Source organism: Argiope bruennichi, chromosome 10, assembly GCF_947563725.1.
Source record: "Argiope bruennichi chromosome 10, qqArgBrue1.1, whole genome shotgun sequence".
In the NCBI taxonomy this organism is placed as follows: Eukaryota; Metazoa; Arthropoda; class Arachnida; order Araneae; family Araneidae; genus Argiope; species Argiope bruennichi.
The window spans coordinates 113,253,797-113,277,056 of NC_079160.1; the positions used below are offsets into that span (position 1 = coordinate 113,253,797).

General features: G+C 25.7%; 1 protein-coding gene across 2 annotated transcripts in view; it reads left to right on the forward strand.

The window, feature by feature from the left end:
- LOC129988286 (dipeptidyl peptidase 3-like) overlaps window positions 1–19,134 on the forward strand; it is a 39,835-nt gene extending 20,701 nt beyond the window's left edge. For both annotated transcript variants that reach the window (XM_056096473.1, XM_056096474.1), the window contains exons 7-19: window positions 1,992–2,066; window positions 3,371–3,470; window positions 4,562–4,707; window positions 4,939–5,069; window positions 5,681–5,739; window positions 6,200–6,394; window positions 7,694–7,797; window positions 11,067–11,219; window positions 13,770–13,894; window positions 15,589–15,709; window positions 16,870–17,046; window positions 18,637–18,802; window positions 18,974–19,134. In XM_056096473.1, the coding sequence (XP_055952448.1) occupies window positions 1,992–2,066; window positions 3,371–3,470; window positions 4,562–4,707; window positions 4,939–5,069; window positions 5,681–5,739; window positions 6,200–6,394; window positions 7,694–7,797; window positions 11,067–11,219; window positions 13,770–13,894; window positions 15,589–15,709; window positions 16,870–17,046; window positions 18,637–18,802; window positions 18,974–19,107 (1,686 nt within the window). In that variant the 3' untranslated portion in view covers window positions 19,108–19,134. The remainder of the gene's footprint in view (window positions 1–1,991; window positions 2,067–3,370; window positions 3,471–4,561; window positions 4,708–4,938; window positions 5,070–5,680; window positions 5,740–6,199; window positions 6,395–7,693; window positions 7,798–11,066; window positions 11,220–13,769; window positions 13,895–15,588; window positions 15,710–16,869; window positions 17,047–18,636; window positions 18,803–18,973) is intronic.
- Window positions 19,135–23,260: the final 4,126 nt, after the last annotated feature.

Sequence of the window (23,260 nt, forward strand, 5' to 3'; positions counted from 1 at the left end):
TATGCTTTTGCCAATTTTAATATTAAAAAACTTCTTTCTTTGGATATTTATTTCTGCTTTTATTTCATTGTATATACATTTTTTAATTTGCACCCACAATAACATTGATAAATAAAACATTGATTAAATAAAATCCATCCCCCCCCTCAACTGCATCAAATACAAAGTGAAATTTTAAAAAAAGAGAGAGAGAGAAACATTTATTCTGTGTTTATAGTTTAACAGTTTAGAAAGTCAATTTGGGTGAACAAATAGATTGACAAAGGCAGCTAAATATTTTAATTGATTCAAATTTTGTTACTATTTTAAGAAGTAATTTATATGTCAAATGTCAGATATATGAAAACTAGTAAATTAGAGTATTAAAATTAGACTATCATGAAAGAAAGTTATATAAACAAAATCATAAGAAAAAAAAAATCATATTTTGTACATTTGTTTTTCTCCTTGGGAATCATACTCTAATTAATTGCAAATGAAAAAAAGAAATAACTGAGAACGAAGGCATTTTTAAAAGAAGAAATGTAAAAATTTGCTGCAAACAATGGTATGAGAATTTAAATTGTATAAAAATACTTCACGAATCTTACTTGTAATGTGAAATACTTGTTAAGCAAAACAATTTTTCCTGTAAGAATTCATATAAAATAGGATAATGCATCCCATTCCAAAAACAAATATTCAAATTAATTTATAATAATCTAATATATTATTTGTTATCCATGATTTTTTACAAGAAAAATTTCTAAAGACATTTGTCCTTGACTATTCTTCAAAATTTGGCAAAAATGAGATACAGCAATATTATTAAATGAATTTTTTCCACACATAACTACTACCCTTTAGGATGATGCTTCTCAATGTACAATGCAATAATCTCCCATTCTTTCAACAATTCCCTTATTTCACTTAACATAGTTGAACTGCTGCTTTTTATTTTTTCCTCTGCTGACCAAATTGATTGACATGATGTAGCTTCTTAAATTAGTTCTTCAATAGTTCTGGCTATATTCTTCCAGGAGCTTATCTATATTATTGCTATCTAACTCTAGCTCCATAATCTTGGCTAGATACAAAATCTCATTATTTAAGGCTCCACATGCCTTTGCTCAAACTGTCAGAATAGTGTTGGCCATCGCTATTTAAGCTTTTTTAATTTTTTTTTCCGTTCATTATGCAAATCACTTGTTATGTGAGGTGCTGGTTAAAAAAAAAAGTATTTGGACTGTTCTTGTTTAAAATTATTGAGGTATGTTCTATTATTATCTCAAAAAGTTTGAAAAAGATAGTGATATCAAAATGCCAAATGTAAGAATTTTAATTCTTTATGAAAATTTTTTTCAAAATTCAGTAAATTATTTAAGGCATTCAAAACAAATTTCATGTAAATTACAATTGTTAATTTTATAAAATTTTTGTTTCTTTAATCATCAAAATAGGCATGAAAAAATATTTAAAGTAATATTTTTAAAAAAATTGCTTTATTAAAATTACGCACTAATACATATATGCAAGCACTTCCTTTTATACCACAGGTTTGTTGTTTTAAACAAATATAAAGTGGAATAATTTGGCACTGAGCATAATATTTTAAAGACATGTTATGACATATCTATTTAAATATATAAATGAAGAAACATAAAATTACTTATGATGATAATGGTCACAGGATATCTATTACAATAAAAGTCCATCTCCCAATAAATAGCATCAAAATTTTGAAGATATGTTTTGAAATTTTGTGTTAAAGCTTCAATGTTTTTTTAGCTAATATTATGTGATAAATATAATTTAATTTTCACTAATGGCAATTATATATTTTTCTATCATTGCTTTAATATTTAATTAATAATAATATTTTAAATCGATGAGAAATAATGTTTTTTGTATTGAGTTTGTGTAAGATGGGCTAATATACTTATCTTAGTCTTTTGATACTTTTTTTTAAAGTTTTCTCCTTCTGATGTATATATTTCTTCCCCCTCTGCTAGGGTACCACTACTTATATGTCTAAGAATATAACAGAAGAAGACTTAGAAGCAGTTAAAAAATTCTTAAAAAATCAAGTAAGTTTGCATATATAAATATATATATAATATAATAAAAATATAGGCATATAATATGCAGTTCATGTACATGCTTATAATAAAAATATGGTGTAATTTTTAATAACAAAAAATAATTTTAAAAAGCTGATTTGAATGTAATGTATATCAATGCAGTGAATTTGCCTAACTCAAACATATTTATTTCAAATTTTTTATTACTATAATTTTTCTCTTAAATTTTGCATTAACATAATGTTAAAATATTATCTTTAATTATTTTTTTGGATTAGTTTATGGTAAAAAAAAAATTTGCATTTGTGAGTTATTTTTATTCCTGAATTATTTTTAAAATATTTTCATACAGCGATTTTTAAGTAAATAATCCTTTTAAATAAAACTAATCAAATGATTTCAATATATATATATATATATTCTTTTTTAGTTGAAACTGCTAAATATAAACTACACTGTTTATTTTGAGATTTTATTGTGTAATTGGCTATTCAAAGTGTTGTGTAAAGTCTGTTTATCAAAATTAGTTACATATCCTGTAATTATTTTTAAAATTATGAAAATTTGTTTAATAATATTTATTATTTTATTGAAATAATTAATTGTTTAATATGTGTTATTTATTAAAAAAAACTGTTAACTATTTTTTAAATATTTTTTTTAAATAATTGCCATTTTATATTTAAAAATTATCAGTCTCTTCTGCTGTACTCATTTTTATACCCATTTTTTTGTCCCCTTTTTTGTTCCCAATTTTCTTTCCCAATTACTTTCAATTTTTAAATAATTTAAATTTTTATTGTGGCCCTAACAGTTTTGATCAAGTTAAATTCTACTATACCATAAAATTTGTGCACTAATGATGTAAGATTACAAGCTAAAAAAAACACAAAGTCTTAACAAATAGCCCAAGAATACCATAGCAATTCCATTTTTATAAAAGTCTAATTTAAATACACCTTATACAAATTTAAAAGATAATTTTGGTCATTAGTTGTACAGCTTTGCAAAAGATGTGAGCATGCCATCTTAATTATAATACAATGAAAATAATATATAAATACAATAAAAATTATTTTTGCTTACATTTTTAAAATATTTTATGAATAAAAGAATTCTAAAAGAAACGAAAATATTTCATTGGCATCGATTTTTTTTTCTGTGTTTTTTTCCTGAGTATTATTATTTTTTAATTATATCAGTTTTAAATCTCTGCAAGTTTTAAAATATTATTCAATTTTCCTAAAATTTTTGCTCTTGCTTTTGATGTACTGTTATGATATAATGTAGAATGATTAATTTTCTTCCAGAATTTGGAACCTTTTAATACAAGATTATTCAAAACTGTTGATGATAATGACAGAATCATATATGAAATTCGCCTAGCATCTATTTTAAAAACAGAAGCAGGTATGTAATAGTGAATACAGCCATGCTAATCTATTTAAAACATATTCTGGATATGTAAATAGATATATTTAATAACTATCTTGATTCATTTGACTTAAATGTTTAACTTATTATTGGCTGCATGGCAAATTGGTTTATAAATAGGACATTAGAGTTTGGTTTACTATTTTTAATTTACTAAAATAGAGTATGCCTGTTGTCTCAGAAATTTAGAGGAACGTCTATTTAAAATCATACTGTATTATTTTAAATTGTCAAAGAGTTTTATAAATATATTCAATTATAAAAAAATAATGAATTTTTTTAATAAACAATTTGTAAAGAGTTGTTAATAAAGGTTTTGGAAAATATGCTAACTAAAAATTTAATATTCACAATTTAATTATAAATAATTCAACATAGTTACAGGCTTGAAACATAATAATGTAATATTGTAATCACCAGTGCTGTGGTGGTTGTAAAATATATGAAGTCTTAATAATTCCTATGATGTTTCAAATAGAACAATTATAGTTTAACCTTTCATCCAACTGAAATGTAGAAAATTTCGCCAACAACAGTTGGAATGTAGAAAGTTATTCTTTGTACATTCAAGCATCTTTGTTTTAAAGAGCTCCAGGTGCTTAAGGAAATAGTTGCCAGTCTGTGGGTTTAAGAATATTACAAAAAATTCAGTTGCATCTCATCTCTGTTTGGTTTGTTTATTGAAATTGGTCATTGCTCTACTATCTTTTATAGTTTCTGTATTTCAGCTCCTGCAATTATGATTTAATTTTTTAAAAATATGTTCAAGTAATTTTGAAAAGAGTTGCCTTTTGTCATTCTCAATTGAAATTTCCAAGGATTCTTAAAACTATATACTATCAATATAACTGGGACTTCCATTTGAACTATCAGCAGAACTGCTATTATTTCAAGAATTCTACAGCTTCCATGTCAATAAAATTCTTTGGTGACTACACCAAAGGCTTGTAAACATTTCAAGCTAGTGCCAGTATTAAATTGGCTTTAAATGCATGATTGCTACTATCAGATTTTCAACTTTCGTAATATTTGAAATTTGTTGACATATCTTTGAAATGTCTTTTTAGATAGTGCTGATAAAGAAGAAGATGATGATAGTGATGATGAGGATCTCATTAGTACTACAACTGTTAATGGCCATAGCTTTGTCATTACTAGAGGAGATTATAGTAAACTCTTGAGACTTGTCAATTCTAATTTGAAGCACGCTAAGGTATAGACTCTTTTAATACATCACAATTTATCATGTCATAACTGTATTAATTCAATTTCTGCAGTTGTGTATGATGTACTTTTTCATTTGAATATTAATTTTCATGAAAATGAAAAGCTACAAATTTTAAATTTTTCTGTGTGTTTTGTTTTGATTTCCATTAGGAAAGAAATCAGTTATTTCAAAATACTTTTAACTTTAAAAAAATTCTTAATACTATTTATTTCATAGAAATTTGCAGCTAATGAAAATGAAGAGGAAATGATTAGGCATTATGTAAAAAGCTTCCGTACTGGTTCAATTGATGCTCATAAGGATGGATCTAGGTATTGGATAAGAGATAAAGGACCCATAGTAGAAAGGTATTATATGCTAAAATGTTCTTGAATAATAATTGTAATTCTATATGCTCTTTCTATTAATCAATCATTAATAAAACCATTTTTTATTTAATTTTTATTTTCAAATTAAAGGAGTTCACTTTTACATTAAGTAGAATATCAATTAATTGAACTATGATGTTCTTTTATTTATTTTTCATCTTATTGCCAAAGCTCCAAAAGGAATTTTGCTGGAAATATTTGTGTTATATTGAATTTGAATTTGTTTGTTGAATTAAGCGTTCAGATTTTGTGATTCTTAATCTTAAAATTATAAGAAACATAGAAAACTTGTTTGATATTTAATATGTTTAACTTAGTTACTAGGCTACATTTTTTTGCTGGAGAAAATTTTTTCAGTTTTCGTTTTGTTCGATAAATCTTGTTTACAAAATCGTGAAAATGCAGTGCACAAAATCAGTGTTATATATTCTTTTGCCTTTTATATGCAAAGTACTTAATTTGCTTAAATTTTTATAATTTTTCTGAAACTTTAAATTTTTTGGAAAAATAATTTTGAGTTCATGTTATTATTCAAATATGTTTTGTCTGGCTATTTATTTATTTATTTTCTCAAAATTTACCTTTAATAGCTATATAGGATTTATTGAAACATACAGAGATCCATCAGGTATAAGGGGAGAATTTGAAGGTATGTATTTAATTTTTTTGTCTCCTCAATTATTTTGAATAGTTTGTGAATTTTGTTGTGAATATCTTATTAATACTGTTTGCATAAAAATTAAATTTTTGTAATGTATTACTGTAAATGAATGACTTTTTAGAAATTTTATTTCTTTTACATATTACTTCTATAAAGTGGTATTAATTTTCCTCCTCTCCCTCCCTTTCCCCAATTTTTTCAGAAATTTTATGCATCTTGCTTTTTTCTATTATGCAAAATGTTTCCAAATAATTAACTTAATTAATTGTATTGATTATGCACATCATCTTAAAATTAATTAAAATGCTTACAATTAGTTTTAATTTTTATTTCAAATTTATTCAGATATATTTGCAATTTTAGTTTTACTTAAGCTCAAATCATTTGATGTTATGTTTTTGTCATTTTTATTATAGTCATTTTATTTACAATCATTTTTCTTCACCAGGTTTTGTAGCAATTGTTAATAAAAAGATGAGTGCTAAGTTTTCAGAACTAGTAAAATCAGCCGAAACATTGCTTCCACTTTTGCCTTGGCCTAAAGATTATGAAATAGATACTTTTTTGCAACCTGACTTTACTTCATTAGATGTTTTAACTTATGCATGCAGTGGTGTACCTGCTGGAATTTGCATTCCTAATTGTAAGTTTTTCTCGTATTACACAGTTTCAGTTAAATGGTTAAGTAATTATTTTTTTAATGAAGAAAAAGCTGAATACTAATTCACAATTTTTTTAGAAGTTTCATTTTTTTGAAGTACTTTTCTCTTTTGGGCTAATAAAAGAAATTTCTCTTAATTTCAATATATATTCTGGAAAGTTAATATTTTAAATTTTAATGTATGGAATAAATGTTTAATGTAATTTTGTGGTTATTAACAGGTTATAATTTTCTATAGTGTATAAAATAATTTAATAAGTTTAAATTCTGATAAGTGTATCATAAAATATTATAAACTTATTTGTTTAAAATTCTTTTATTTACTTTTTCTTTATTCAACAGTCATCTTTAAGTAATACATTTTTCTAATTATTAAAAATAATTATATCCAAAAAATAGCATTTTAAATTTGTGAATCATCTCTGAAGTTAATAATATGTGAACTTATTGTAGTAGTAGTAGCATTGAAATTGATTATTTTACTAATAATGAAGCAGAATGTGTGTGTGTTGGTATTACAGGTCAGACCATTTGATCTAAAGCTGCCAAATTTGGCACAAATGTATTTTAGAGGGTAAAAATATGTACCTTAGAGCAATTTTTTAAAATTTAATTAGAATTTTAAGAAATTAAGAAATTAAAAAAAATTATTATCTTTTTTACTATAACTTTTAAACAATGTTATAAAATAAATATGCACCATTGAAAATATTGATTTATACACCATTAAAAAATAAATATCTTTAATTCTTTTGGTATTATCAGTTTAGTTAATGTGAAAATATCTCTGGAATCTCGGCAAATTTTAAAATTAATCTGTATATATAATTGAATGTCTGTTTGTTTGCTTCAACCTCATAAATTCTAATTTCCCTTGACAGAATTGAACCACACATGATCCTGAGCATTTAAGAGGATTAACTGTGCATTTAAAAAAATATCGTACCTTCCTAAAAGGAGTGAATATTTTGACTAGTCTTCCATAATTGAGATTTAAAAGAAATAGAATATTATAATTTTTAAAAAAAAGTTTTTTTTATATTTTGTTTTAATTATAATTTTTTTCATTTATATCTTTGTACTTCTAATGCATAAATAAATTAGAAAAAAAATGTATTATTATTTTATATAAAAATTTCTTTTAGTTGTGTGTGTATTTCTATTACAATATAAAAGATGTGAAAATGCTGTATATTTTTTCATTAGAATGTTATAGGTTTATGTGAAATTTTTAATTCTCCTGCTTTTGTTGACTAATATATATAAATCATTTTTCTGTAGATAATGAAATTCGCCAATCGGAAGGTTTTAAGAATGTTTCTCTTGGAAACACAATACATGTAAAGATGACAGAACCACCAAATTTTTTGAATAAAACAGATCAGGTGATATTTTTTATTTTTTTATCCTGTGTATTGTATGCTTTAATGAAGAAATTCTGTTATATTAGGAATTTTTCTCTTGAAACACCTTAAATGTTCTTGAATTTTGTGTTTGCAAAATATTCTGAAAAGAAAATTTTGTTTATTTTATTAAATGAAACATTAAACTGACATTAATGAATTGTTTAGATTTCTTATTAAATATAATGAAAAGGAAGTGCATCTATGGATGCGGTGCTAAAGGCTTTAGTTATAGCAAGCAATGGAATACAAAGTTGTTGAAATTTATTTATTTGCCTAACTTTTCCAGTAAATCAAATAACAGATCTATATGTTATAATTTTTTCAAGTACGTTTTTATATATTTCTTTAGCTGTAAAGAGAGTAAATTCCCAAGTAGCCTTAGTCAGTCTTCTTATTTTTTTGATTTTCCTATTTGACGTAACATTTTGTTTAAGTGTGGTATAAATAACAAATTAGGATTAAAATTGATTCCTAAATACTAGTTTTTTTTGTTTTTTTTTTGTATATGGTATTCTCCCATTTTATCTAATTCTTGGAAAATGGCTGATTTCTTTTCTATATTTAAATATGACATTTTTGCATTTATTTGTGCTAAAATTTAATTTATATTTTTCTGCCTGATCTTCCAAAATTTTCATTACAGTTTTGCTTATTGGACAAAATGAAAAGTTGCTTTAATTCTAATAAGGGTTACCAAGCCATCTGCAAATGCTTGCACTCTAAATTCAGGATTCTCCACAAATTTATTCAATTACTCCTTCATCATTAGCAATCACAAAATTGGGCCAGAATTTGAGTCCTGAGGAACTCCCTGTTTATAATACCAAGCTTTGTTGTTATAAAGAACTGCACGTTTACTCAAGCAACTGTCCAGAAGTCTATATAATGATTTGTTCACCCCATATTTTCTAAGTATTATCTTGACGTTCGACCATACAATTGCATTAAACACATTTTCAATGTCTATAGAAATCATGCACATAATCAATTTGTTATCTCTTGCACAATTAATAAATTCAGTGCTTTAGGTAATTCTCAAGAGAAGAACTACCTATCAACATTTTGAAAATGTTTCTACTAAATAAATTGAGGGTGATTTTTATCTTAACCAAGTATATACTGGACATGGTATATTTTCTGGAAATCAAAGTGGTTTATTTGATGGAAATTCGGCTTGTCAATGTTGCACCAAAGAAGGCTCTATAAATCAGGTGATTGAAGCATGTGCACCATGGTTAGAATACAGACTCAAATGACCATGAAATTGAATGTCTCTTGATGTCAAAGTACTCTTGAAAATTCCAGTCATTAAATCTTCTATTAAGGACATTCTGTCAGAGCCCTTGTCTTTAGTTCTCTCATAATGTAAAAAGACCAAAATGCATTATCTCCAGAGAGTTCTTTGTTGTTTGCAAGTGTCCAGTATCATCAAGTGTCATTTGTTCTTTTGTGCTAGGTGGGGTTGCTCATTGTTGATCCCAACAAGCTTCCCACATGGGCTCTGGCTAAGTTAAGGTGTTGCTTATATATAATGAAAAGGAAATATGTAAAAACAAAAAATTCATTTGATTATGTAATCCCTATGTCGAACATATGAGCACTGCCTATTTTTTATAGTTGAGGCATATTCAATTTTTAGCTGATGGAAAATTATAACTAAATTTTTAAAATGTGGCTTTTAAATTAAAACATTTATTTTGGATGATATTTTTTTATACATAGAGAAAGAAAAACCATTCCACAAACTTTTTGTCTTTTCTTAGTATGTTTCCTCCTTTCTTCTTCTTCTTCTTCCTTTTTTTTTTTTTTTTTTTGATAGTTTATTATTTAATATCACCCTTCAAATATCTTTTTGGTATTCAAGGCAGATTCAGAACATTTTAACAATAAATTTAGTTAATATATTTAATTTTAAGTTAGGTTATTTTTCACTTCTTTATTAAAATCATTTTCTTATTCAAGTCATTGTAACAATAAAATGCAATATTTGGAGGAGAAAAAATCACTGCAGATTTAAAATTTAAAAAAAAAAACACTTCAGATTTTAACTTTTTATAGAAAAATGTTGTAAAAAGTATTGACTTAATTCTAATTACTGATTAAGAACAGCATTTAGAAAATTATCTGAATGTCTTCTTCAAAAGACTGAAAAAAAATTTTTCCTCTAGGAAACTCAAGTTTATATTAATTTCTTTTTACTATTACTTTTTTTTCAGAGATTGTTGATTTCCAAAGATCCAAAATGTCTCATGTTTTTTTTTTGTTTTTTTTCTTTGTTTGGAATTTCACTCTTTATATTCTGCACATAAACTGTTTTTCCGATATTGTATGGCAGTAAATGAATGAAATTCAATGTTTAATATGAACATCAATTTACAATGTTCTGATGCACCAGTTATACCTATATTATTCCATAGTACCATGGTGTGTGTGTGTGTTTATTAAAATTCTGAAGCCATTTCTTGTCCTAGAAATTATTAAAAAGTATTTGTAATTATTTTTTTTATCAATATTTATGTTGTGACTGATAGAAGAGCCACTACAGAATAGATGTCCATTCTAAATTTAGCTTGAAGGCAATTTCCAAAAAATCTTAAGTTATTTTAAGACATGTTTATTTTTAAAAATTAAAATAAATAAATAAACCTTCAAGAGTAATTTAAATATTTACAATCTTACAACAGATAAATATTTGTTGTGACTTTGACTTCATATTTGCAGCATAACTTTTTTTTTATTACTATTGCCAAAGGCTTTTGCATATTTACATGTTTTATATCAAAAGCATTCAATAGACAGAAGTGATTTGTTTATTTATTCTGGCCTGCGTAAAAGAAAATGTTTTTGAAAAATTTAGCACAAGAGACTATTGAAATGTGAAGTATAATATAATCAATGCAAATTATTGCAGATTATTTTATAAAAATTTATTGAAAGGCAATATTTATCTATTAATGATATTTTAAAATCTTTTTTTGTGGAAAATTTAATTGTGATATTCTATTTTTGTATCTTATTCTTACTATAATAACACTTATTAATTGAAAGTTAAAAATCTTTGTTGTTAAATAATTTATTTCAATATTTTAATATCTAACACAAAAAATTTATCCTAGTTGAAATTTAATATCTTAGATTAATAAATGTTTACGAATAACTAACATTGTTTCATATTTTACGTTATTCTACTTTTATTTAATTTCTTTTTGATTCTTATAATAATATTATGTTTTTATTTTCCTATATAGGACCTTGTTATGAAATACAGAAATTCTGCTTTTGAAATTAATGTAGGATTGCATGAACTTTTAGGCCATGGTAGTGGGAAAATGTTCAAAGAAAAAGATGGTTCCTTTAATTTTGACAAGGACAAAATTGTAGATTTTGTAACTAACAAAAAGGTTAGCTGCTTTGATTTCTGTTCAAACTATTAATACCTTTCAGGAATTTCTTATTAAAATAGGACAGATATGAATGTTGTTTGTAACATATTTTTGAGATACTTATTTCATTTTCAAAAAAGAGGAATGGCACTTTCTATATCATTGATTAGTTTTTATTTTAAAGAAAAGAAATTTGTTTGAACTTGCACATTCAGATTTATTTATTACTGAACACTGTTTGTTTTTCATGGAACTCTCCAAAGCTGTGTGTGGATGTATAATTTAATCATAAATATAACAAAATAGGAATTATTCAATTACTGTTGATTTCAGTATTCTGTGACAACCACTTTTCGAGGATTTTATGTCATTAAGGGGAGAGAAATGGAAGGATGAGTGCATTTCTAGAATGCTTCATCATTCTTTGACCTTGATTTTCAGCCTATTAGATACTTTTTTGTTAATTTTTTTTTCACGATGATGTGAATATTGTGTTGTTTCTGACCGTAATATTTTAATTCAGTCTGCGAGTAATCCAAGTTTATTTTATTGTTAAATGTAAACACCTCCTCCTTTCATCTTTCCTCTCACCCCTATTTTGATGAATTAAACCCATCCTGACGCATGCCCAAAAACGCGGAGGATTTTAGAATCTATTGTCAAACAATACCTAAATTCTCTCTATACAAATGTTAACTCAAAAGATGCAACATGGCTTACTTAGAGGACTTCCTTTTTTTTTTTTTTTTTTTTTTGAAAATGCAGCATGAATTATATTTATTTAGAGAATTAATTTTGAATATTTAACCTCTATTTATGCCATGTCTTAGAACTGAGGAGAGAATGTTACTCAGGACCTTATGGAATTACTACTAAAAGTCTTAATTTTATTTCTGTTTTATTTATTAAATGAAAAAAATTAAAGAAATTATGCAAACAATTTATTGGTTTCCAGAAAGTAAAATAAAACAATGCTATTCACTAAAAAAGGCTACAGTTATGAAGAATTTAAAATTTAACACAAGTTGGAATTTTAAAATTTTTAATTTAGTTTGAATGAATTCAATTACTGCAAAAATAACATTATAAAGGAAAGAAAAACTGTATCATGCAAAGTAAATGACAGTCAAATAACTAAGAGACAGCATGTTTAGATGACATTAAAAGATTAGTTATGTGTACATAAAATGAAATAAAACACTGCAATGTGAAGCTGAAAACAAGTGCTGTTCAGTACAGCCTACCAGACTCAGATCATGAATAGGTATTAGATCTCTGAAAAATCCATTTTTGTCTCTCAAACCAAAGGTGGAAACAATTAAGAACAATGAGAAAGGATTTGTATTCTGTCTGCATCACACCTACCATGAAACTTTATGTTATTGTAATAATTTAGAATTATGTGTATCTGTAAACACACTTATAGTATATGCAAAGGTCTGAAATATTTTTTTTTTTTAATATTTAATATTGTACTTCAGTTAGATTACATATGTTATATGTGTTTGTAAAAAGAAATTTCAAGTGAGATATATTTCTCTGTGGGAAAGATAAAGAAATGGCATAGACTTTGACAATTAAAAAATCTATGGTATTGAAATTTCTTAATCAGAAATAATACTATCTAGAAATACCAACAGGAGATTTATTTTTATTTTATCAGTATACTTGAAGAAAAAAAAAAAAGAATGTGCTTAATTTGTAAGAATTTACAGCAATACTGTAATTAATGTTAAAGGTTTCCTTAATAACTATTATCTTGACATGATGAGAAATTTTGTTAATCTCAGTTTTACTGCCTGTGTACTTTTTTTTTTTTTTTTTTTTTTGCAAAGACATTTTTGTTAAATCTATAGTATTTCTTCATTGATAAATTGTTGTATTTTAATTAAAATATATCTGTATGGCTTTATTAAAAAAAAACTGATTCTATCAAACATCCAAAGTATATTTTCCAAAATATATATTTTATATATGTACATATATATTTTATTATATGCACAATTTCAGGTAATAATTTGAGTAAAACAATAATTTAATAATGCTTGACATTGAAATTGATTATGTATTATGGTGGGGAATTTTGTGTGCATGCGTATGAAGCAATTTTATTGATATTCATAGTATTAATATTGCTTATTGGAAAGCAATTTAGCTACCTTTGGTAATCGGCTAGTTTGCGGGAAAGTACTTAATTTCATTTAAATCTGTTAGGCATTTTTCATTTTCATGATTCCATCAACAATTTATTTTGAAGCATCAAATAAACATAGACATTAAATATGTGTTGCTTAGTAGGCTTCTTTCTGTTTTATTCATTGTATACATAAATCATCCATTACTATCAAAATTCTTTGTTCTGTAACTCTTATACAAATACCATTTAAATTTGTTATATTATGAATTTATTTTTATTAGATTATAGTCACTGATTTAAAAATTCATTTCCTAATCCATTGAATTTTGCAAACTATTGAATTTATTACTCTAAAAAATTTTATATGTTTAATAACATAGTATTAAAAAATATGTTCTGTTAATATTAGTTTATATTGTTTTCTTGTTCAGGTAAGTAGTTGGTATGAAGAGGGTGAAACATATGATTCAGTGTTTGGCTCCTTGGGTTCATCATATGAAGAATGTAGAGCTGAAAGTGTTGCTTTGTATCTTTGTGATTCCAGTACTGTATTAAAGTAAGGAACAAGGTCTTTTCATAGATTTGCTGTTGTTTAAAATAAAATGAAATAAAATAAAGTTTATAGTTAATATAAAATAACGAAATTAATATTATTTCAGTTTGATAAGATAGCTTGGAACATTAAAAAAACTTATTGTGTTTTTAGATTGAAATTATTCATTAAATTCTGAAAATAAACTTTCTTAAAATTCTGTATGATTTTCATTAACCTCCAAAAGTTAAAGCTTAACTTATTTTTATTTTTTAATTGTGTGTTGTGTGCATCTAATTTTAAAAGTAATGAACATAAATATATGAAAATTGGAGCTGGTTAATACTTATTTATTGAATTTTACCTAATTTTTGGATCAAGCATAATTTAATTAATATTTTTACAGTTACATTCCTTTTTTTACAAAAGTGCATTGTTGCATGAAATTATAAATTATATTTGATTTAATGGTATCTATTAAAAATATATTTAAATGAATTTTAATAAGAAAAGAATCATCTCTGTAAGTATAATGTATTGGTAGTTTCGATTTTTTTAACTCTTTCAATTAATTGGGGAATAATGAAATATTGAGCAAAGATCACATTCATGGAATATGTTTTGTCCAACTCATTTGATGACCGTAGCAAGATACCTGAAAAAGGCCTCCTTTCTCCTTCAGGTAATCCCAAAGGAGATATTCTTTGATTAGCCTAGTTTTGTGAAGGTCAAGCATTATTATACATTAGAATGAATTCTTCACCAGTTGGATCAGCATATAGCTGGTTATGAATCAAAGTTCTTTCCTCTGTATCTCTTAGCAATGCGAGTTCTTCTATGTAATACTTAGGTGTCAGAGTGACAACTTAATAGGTAAAGCTGAAACCCTGATTCCACCTCCTTAATGACTCAGTCTTTCAACATTGTTAGATTGATGGTAGATGGTACCTTATTCTCTCCATATCAGCATGACATGAATCACTCTCTAAAGTAAATGTGGATTTTTATGTGAAGAATATGGAAATCCATTACTCTCTATTTCAGATAATGTGCTTTCTTGCTTAACGTTAATGGGCACTTCTCGATCATTGATTCAAAGAAATGCACACAAGTGATGATCTTCATAAAATCTTTGATTATGAAAACATCTTTTTGCCTTAGTAGCCAATACTCTCGTTCCTGTTCCAGTAAAATGAGCTAAGGCATAGTAGTGAGAAGCTTGTCCTTCTTCTTTTGATTGAAGGTACTAGAAAGGGATCTTCTATGTGGGTGTAACATATTATAGACATGGAACAAGTCTTCTCATGTTTGAATTTTGAAATTGAAACTGATCCCAGAATCTGAAGACCATGCTCTTAGACATATTAGACTTTTTGGCAGTAGAAGCTTACGTCCAACCAATTTAATTGATTGACAATCAGCTAAATATCTTTTCTGAGCCATTTACAACAATTTCTTCATAAATAAAATTTAATATCACCAAGCAGTCACTAAAATGATTTACAAATTATGAAAGCTTGATTAATGGGTTTTCTCAACTTGTATAAAAATATTAATTTCTGTAAAAAGTAGCATCTATATTTCTTTTTGATTAATTAATTTTAATCAACAATCTTTATATAAAACGTATTTGTCATGTGTATTTGCATTCTCTTAATAGTGAGCTTCAAAAAATAGGTTAACTTTTGAAGTATAATATATTTATTTATTTATTGCAGAATTTTTGGCTATGAAGGGGAAGAAGCATCAGACATAACTTACATTATATGGCTAGGTATGGCTCTTAAAGGCTTAGAGGGACTTGAAATGTATGATCCAAAAACTGACTCCTGGCTCCAGGTTTTCTTTTGTTTTTTCCTCCTCAATTCAGTGCTTTTTTTTATGATTTTTTTAAATATCAGATTCATTAGCACTTTTTTAAATCTGTGCTTATAACATTTTGAAGAATTCGATTATTATTAATTTTTTCACCATATAATATTTTGTTGATTCCAATAAACATTCATAAAAGGGTACTGTTTTGGATAATCATATAAGCAACTGAAATCAATATTATATTTTGTGGAATTTTAGCAAAATTTATAATAAAAGATTTCTGTTTTATTAGTTCAAACTATTAGTTTATTAGTTCAAAATTGAGCTGAAAAAAATATGCAATTTTCAATTTTGCATTGTAGTATAATTTTCCATCAATTTTTTTCCAATTCGAAATAAGTTTAGTGATCAGTAATTCTTATGAGAAATGATCTTCAATAAATGTATTAGTGTCAAGAAAAATATAATGAAATTATTGATTAAATTTGCAAACTAATTTTGAGAGAGAAATAATTTATTAGAGAATACAATTTTCAAATCGTATTCTATATACAGCTTGATTCAAATCACTAATAGTAGATGTAAGTTGATTTATTAAAATACTGTTTAAGTATGGTAAAGGTTCAGTAAATTGTGACTAATGTATGGATTTTAATTTATAATCTCAGCATAAGGCATTTGATTATGAAATACATCACTATGTCATTTAGTATCCATTTTGAGGGCAAAAAACTTGTTTTTTCAAGCATGTGTTTTCATATGACCAAAGTTTTTAATATGCAGTGGAAAAAATTTATCACAACTTGTTAAATAGGTAGCGGCAAAAAGGTACAAAATTTATTTGAAAGGGGGGAAAAAAAACATTTTAAACTGAATTTTTCTAAACTTTCTAATGCAATTAAATAAGATTTCAGTGATGCAGAAATAATGATATAATGTATTTATAAAATGCATACTAAGAAATATATGTTGAAGAAAATTGCTTATTACTTATTATTCAGATAATCATGCTATAGTTTTTCAAATAACAAATGTAAATTCAATATTTACAATATTTATTGCTTTGATTGGTGGATAAATCAGATATAATTATGTAGAACATTAGAAATGCCTCTTATAGAATGCGTTATCAGTATCATTCTTCAGAATCAAAGTTGTTTATCAACTTCTCTTTCTTCTTGCAGGCTCATTCTCAAGCCCGTTTCGTGATACTTCAAGTAATGCTAGAGAGTGGTGATTTTGTAAAAATTGAGAAGGTTACTGGTAGTGATGATAAACCAGATCTTTTACTAACAGTTGATCGTAGTAAGCTGGCAAGTGTTGGAAAGAAAGCAGTAGGAGACTTCCTTGGTAAATTGCAGGTAAATGTGTTCGTAATTTTTTAAATCAATATTTGATTCCAATTATGTGAAAATTTGTCTTTTTTTTTATGTTTTATATTAAAGAAAATAAATTTGAAAAATTTAAAAAAAAAATTTCTTTTGAAAATGCTCCCCCCCCCCACACACACACAATTGTTGTATGTACAGTACATGTAAAATGAAGTATTAAGAATTTAATACTTCATTTAAATGATTTATTTGTTCAAAATTTTTATTTATAATTATTATTTTTTTTAATCTACAGTTGCAAATGGTGCTCTTTGAATCTTAGAGCAGAACATAATTCATTGAATGGTTGCATTGATGATAAATACATTTGGTTCATGTAGTGAAAGTTCATGAATAAAAGCATGAATAAGACATTCAGAGTCTTTTAAATGTTTTTAATAATTTTATTCAACTTAAAATCTAATTGCATTAATTAAGATTCCTCAGTCAAGTTAAAAGTAAAATAATCTAACATTGTGTGGGGGGGGGACTATTATTGCAACATTAGATTACATCTGATACCATCTCCATGTAAGTTCTTATAACAGTTGACTTTAAATACACTCTTTTATTTGCATTTTTACTGTTGCCATTTGCAAACAGAAAACTTATGAAGAATGCTGTCATTAAATTGGGCTTTAATTTTTCTTCTCGTGCTATTTATTCCCGTTTTCAAAATTGCAAAATAGTTATGTACATTTCTGGATTAGCCATCAGGCATATTGACTCTGAAATTTATTTTTTTTTGACTAATTTTTAAAAGAAGGATTAAAATGCAATTAAATTCATAACTAAATAATTATTATGAAAGGTCTAACAAAATAATCTAAGGTAAATTGCTCAGATGACAATATGAAAAATGACATGATTTCTTGTGTTGAGCAAATTTACTGTCATTTATTTTAGAATCATTCAAATTCGATTCATTGTGAAATATTTATATGGATTTGAGTATGGCCTTTTAACTTCACTTTCAAACAGTACTTGTAAGAAGTATTTTTATTTTGTAACTAAAATTTTAACTTTAACCCCCAAATTGTTTTTGTTTTAGCTTTTATGATTCTCACAGAAAAATTGTAGATTATAAATTAAATTGATGATTTTTAGAGGTAGTTTTTATAAATATACTTATGGCAATTTAAAACCAGTGTTTTCCATCTTTTTCACCCAACAAGAAATATGCAAATTATTTATTGAAAGTTCACAATATAGTGCTTGAAACAGTTACATATACCTGCATTAGCTGTTTTTCCATAATTTTATTATGTTTTTAATAATTTTCTTTAATTAAAGCTGATTCATTTTGCTTAACACATTTCATTCCATTTTGTTTCTATAAATTCATTATTTCATTAAAAATTAGTTATACTACTGATTGTTATGTAACCAGTTATAACAGTAGAAAAAAGTTACTTCTAGGTTCTGGTCCAATTCTTAAGTAATGTTATAACTTTGTTTATTTTATAGCATAGTATACAAAAATACATTTTTTTTTTCATACTTAGTAAGAATTTATATCAATATATGTTACTTTAAAGTTTCCTTGCTGATTTATTATTAATGGAATTTTCTGAAAATTAGCTTTATAAGTCAACAGCAAATATAACTGCTGCCAAAGAAATGTATGACAAATACTCACTAGTTGGTTCAGAAGAAAACAAATATCCCTTCCTTGAATACAGAGAAATTGTTATGGATCGAAAGAAACCTAGACGAATGTTTGTTCAAGCCAATACATATATTGAAGGTGAGTAATTGCATGGATGATCGTTTTCATTTCACTTATCAAATAGTTCTAATTTTTAAGTCTCATTTTTTAAATATCTATTATATTAATCTGTATCTCAAACAAATTTAATATTTCTTTGCATGAAAACTTTCAATTTGTTACTTTATTTTTTAATACATTTTTCTTTAGATGATAAGGTGAAATTACAAACCTACCCATCAACACCAGAAGGAATGATTCAGTCCTGGATAATGAGATTTGAAAAGGTAGATGTTGATAACATCTTAGAAGAATTGTGGAAAAAAGATAAACAACATTTTTGATGAATTCAATAAAATCCTTGTCTAATATTTGTTTTAGTTTATGTGAAAAAAAATTTACACATAATTCTTAAACATAAATTATTTAAAATATAATTTCGTCTCCCCCTCCCCATACATTTGGATCTTGCAATTCAGTGCATTCTGAATTTATGATACAACAGATAACTTAAATTTTTTTTTAAAGGTTGACAGTTTATAATTCTTCAGATTTGTCATGGCACAGGAGAATCGAATAAATGCAAGCAATTTAAAAATTATTTCTAAAACAGGAATATTTGAAATTCTTCTTGGATGGAATTAAAATCTTTTTTTTCCAAATCCAAAAAATATTGATTTCTTTAAATGTTGCAAGAATAAGATTGTTGCTATATCTCTAAAAATTAAACCACACCATTTGTGCCTGTTAAACTATGAAAGCTTATCCCTTTTCTGTTCACTCAGTTTCCTTTCTTCATAGATGAGTCCTATTTACAAGACTGAAAAAAAGGGGAATAATGAATACAGCTATTTCAATAATAATGGAGTTGCCAAAACTTAAAAAAAAAAAATAATGCTTTTTTTGTGTGTGTGAAAAATACTTTAAAAAATATTTCAATGCATCTTCTAAAATTTTGGCTATTTTAAAAGCTATGTCTTATTTAAATCTACATTATTGAAAAACGACGCAGTATTATGTGAAAAAGAATAGTTGATTTGCTTCAAATTCTTTATTCCAAAGCATGCAGAATGTTCAGGGCATAAAAAGATTCAATTTGAAATTTTTCTGAAAAAAACTAAAAAGTTAATTTAAAGAATTGATTCATTTAACAAAGAAATTTGTTTAGATTATTTCTATTTTAATGTTTTGAGGTCCAAAGAATTTTCTAATTTTGCAAAGTCTTAAACAATTCTTGTATTGTTACATGGCAAAGTAGCTGTGGAAAATGGATTTACTATCAATAAGGATATATTTGTTGAAATTCTAAAAGAAGATTCTTTAATTGGTTTAAAACTGTGCATGATTCCATGAACTTTTATTCTGGTTTTTTAAATGTTCCATTCTCATGAGATTTGCTGCATTATGCACAGTTAGCACATTTGAGATGTTGTGAAGTTATGAAAAAGCAAGAAAACACAACATGTCTACAAACACAAAATATTTTTTCAAATTAAGCTTATAGTAAAAAAATGAAACTGATGACTAAAAAATCTATAGAAATTTGTGCTCAAATATGTAGATTGGAAAAAAAAAATTGTTAAGTAATCATTAAATAGTCTGCATCATGATTGTAAGAATGCCATTTTGTGCTTTATTTCATAAAGTCCTTTATTTTATGTGTTTTTAAATTAGAGAGCATGAGGAATTTATTAATTTCTTTTTCCTCTTATCATCTGAATTTGTCTTGTTAAATTCTTGGCAGTAATAAAAATTAATTGGGGTTTTTTTTTTTATCATTTGTAAAAGTAAATATTCATTTAATGCATTTTTATATCAGGTAATGTTAAATTTTTGTTTATTTCCCTTTGATTTTTATGCTGATAAAAATTAGGAGGTATTGTTATTCTGTTATAACTAACATATGAATACCATTTGCAAGTTTTCTCTTATATTCCATATACATACAGAGAAAACACAGGTAACTCTTTTTCCTTATTTGCATAGCAATCCTGTTCTGCAAAAATCTTTTAGTTCTATGTTATTATGATAAGGAAAATGTTCACTTAATTATTTTAATTTTTTTGAATATCACAAATAAATTAGGTATTAGAACTTATATTCTTAACCTAAATTTATTGTTAAATCAGATTTTATGCAAAAAAATTAATTAATGATCACTTTTATGTAATTATTTGGATATTTTATTTTATTTATTTAATGTTTAAAGAAAATCCTTTGGTATGATTTCTCAATAATTAATCGTGAACAGTTTATTTTAAAACAATAATATTACTTCCTAAAATTAGTCCAATTTCCTATTTCTTATATTTATTTATTATAATGTATAATGTGAGGATTTTAAAGAATTTTTTGGGGGGGAGGTTTAGGGGAAATTAATCAAAAATGGTATTATCATGAACTATGGTATCTATATGAGTAATATCTGCTTAAAGGCAAAGATTGGCATTACCTGTTAAAAATAAAATTGGGATAGTTCAGCTTTTTATGAATGCTTATTTGAGTAAAGTTAAATCATTATTTGGCCATTTATATTCATTTGGTTCTTTTTTAAGCTCATTTATTTCGTTTTGCATTTTGACACGGTAAAAGATAAAATTTGGGACATTTCAAAATTAGGGAAGTCAGGAAATACAAATCCAAGCTAAAATCATAGGAAAACAAAGCCAGAAATACCAATTGGATGAGTTAATTTATGCTGTAAACATTGTAAGTGTCTTGCAAAATGCTAGGTATTTTATTAAGGATTTGCCATTTTAATGTTACTGGTGTGGAATGTGCTTAACTGTGAATGTTAAAAATTGGAACAGTTCTTGCAAAACCATGTGTATGAATATGGGTTCAAACCAAAAACTAACATCGTCATCAAAAAAAGAATTTTCACTGATTATTAACTTTCCATTTCTACATTTTTGTTTTTCTGTGATTTATCCTGGTACCATTTCTGGTTGTTTATTTCTCTACTGTTCTGGCCAATTTTAGTACTTTCTACTTTCCTTTAGAATTCTATATCCATTCCTTACAGAACTTTGTATCATTCTGTATTAATTAAATGTCATAACTTAGTTAACAATGTTGATATTTGAGAGAACTTGAACAATATTTGAGAAAAAATTGTTTGAATTTAAAAATAAATTTTTTACAATAATGCAGATGAACTTCAAAATATTCACAAAAATAGAATATTATTCAATGCATTTATACAATTGAAAAATAATTACCATTTTTGTATATTTCATGTTCACAACTATAAACTACTTAATGATGCATAGTTTCCTTTGCAAAATTGCATTACATAAAACCCTATGTACTAAGCAGTGATTAATTTTGGATGGAGGTAGTGTGAGAGAGCAGATAAAAAATTTTTCCCCTTGAATCTTTTATAAAATCAGCTATTATGTAATATCAGAACATCAAATGTATCATGAAATAACTTTAATTCTATTGAAAAAGAATTTGGTATGCTATTTGAGAATTCAGCTTGAATTTCTTACTTTCTTGTATATGAAGTATGCTAAGAGAAATTGAAATCTTTAAAGCATTTTCGACTTCTAGCTTTTCATGAATCTCCATACTTCAGATCTCCATGTGTCCAAAAGGGGAAGAAAAAAAATTCTAATTATGTCTGTTTATGAACAATATAATTCAAAAATGTCCTGAGCTAGATGGTTAAATTTTGTTTTATGGTATTTACATCAAATTTTGAGTGAAAATGAAAAATATTTGTCAGTATCAGTACAAGTGAGCATAACTACAAAAAAGTAAAGAGCTAGATAAATAAATTTTGGTACACAGTTTTGCTACGAAAGAATATATCCTGTAAAATTTTGAACCGAATCCGTCCATTGATTGAACATTTATTCGTCTGTGTATTTGCATCTGTATAAAAGCGATAACTTGGTAACACAACATGCTTAGATAAATAAAATTTTGTATGTTATTAAAATCATAGTTCTATGTTGAATTTTAATTTCAATCAATTGAAAAGAAGGAGTCCAAAATGTAAATTCATTTTTGTCACTATACTACAAAGAATAAAGCACTCTTTTGCGAGACTGAAAATAAAAATCTGATTACTCATGGCATTCATAGCCTTGGTCAAGGTCCACCGTTGGGTGGGAGGTGGTACTAACATCTTTATTAGGAAGTATACGAAAAAGTTTTGAGATCACTCTTGCTAGTTTATTTTGCATCTTAGTTTTTTGGGGAGGGATATTGTATAATAATATTTGCTTCTGAATGATATTCAGATTGGTGAATAATTTAAAACTCAGTGTAAATCATTTTTAAGCAAAATTTCGCTGACATTCTTGTTTGTAATGCGAAAAAAGTAATACACTTTTAGGCAAATCCTAATTTTACTGAAGAATTTTTTCTTTTTAACTCTAAAATAAATATTTTGAGTACTATCATTGAATTTAAATAAATTTTTGCACATTTATACATTTTTAAAGTGAACATCTACGTCTTTCCATCCTCATTTAAGGGGGAAAAGAT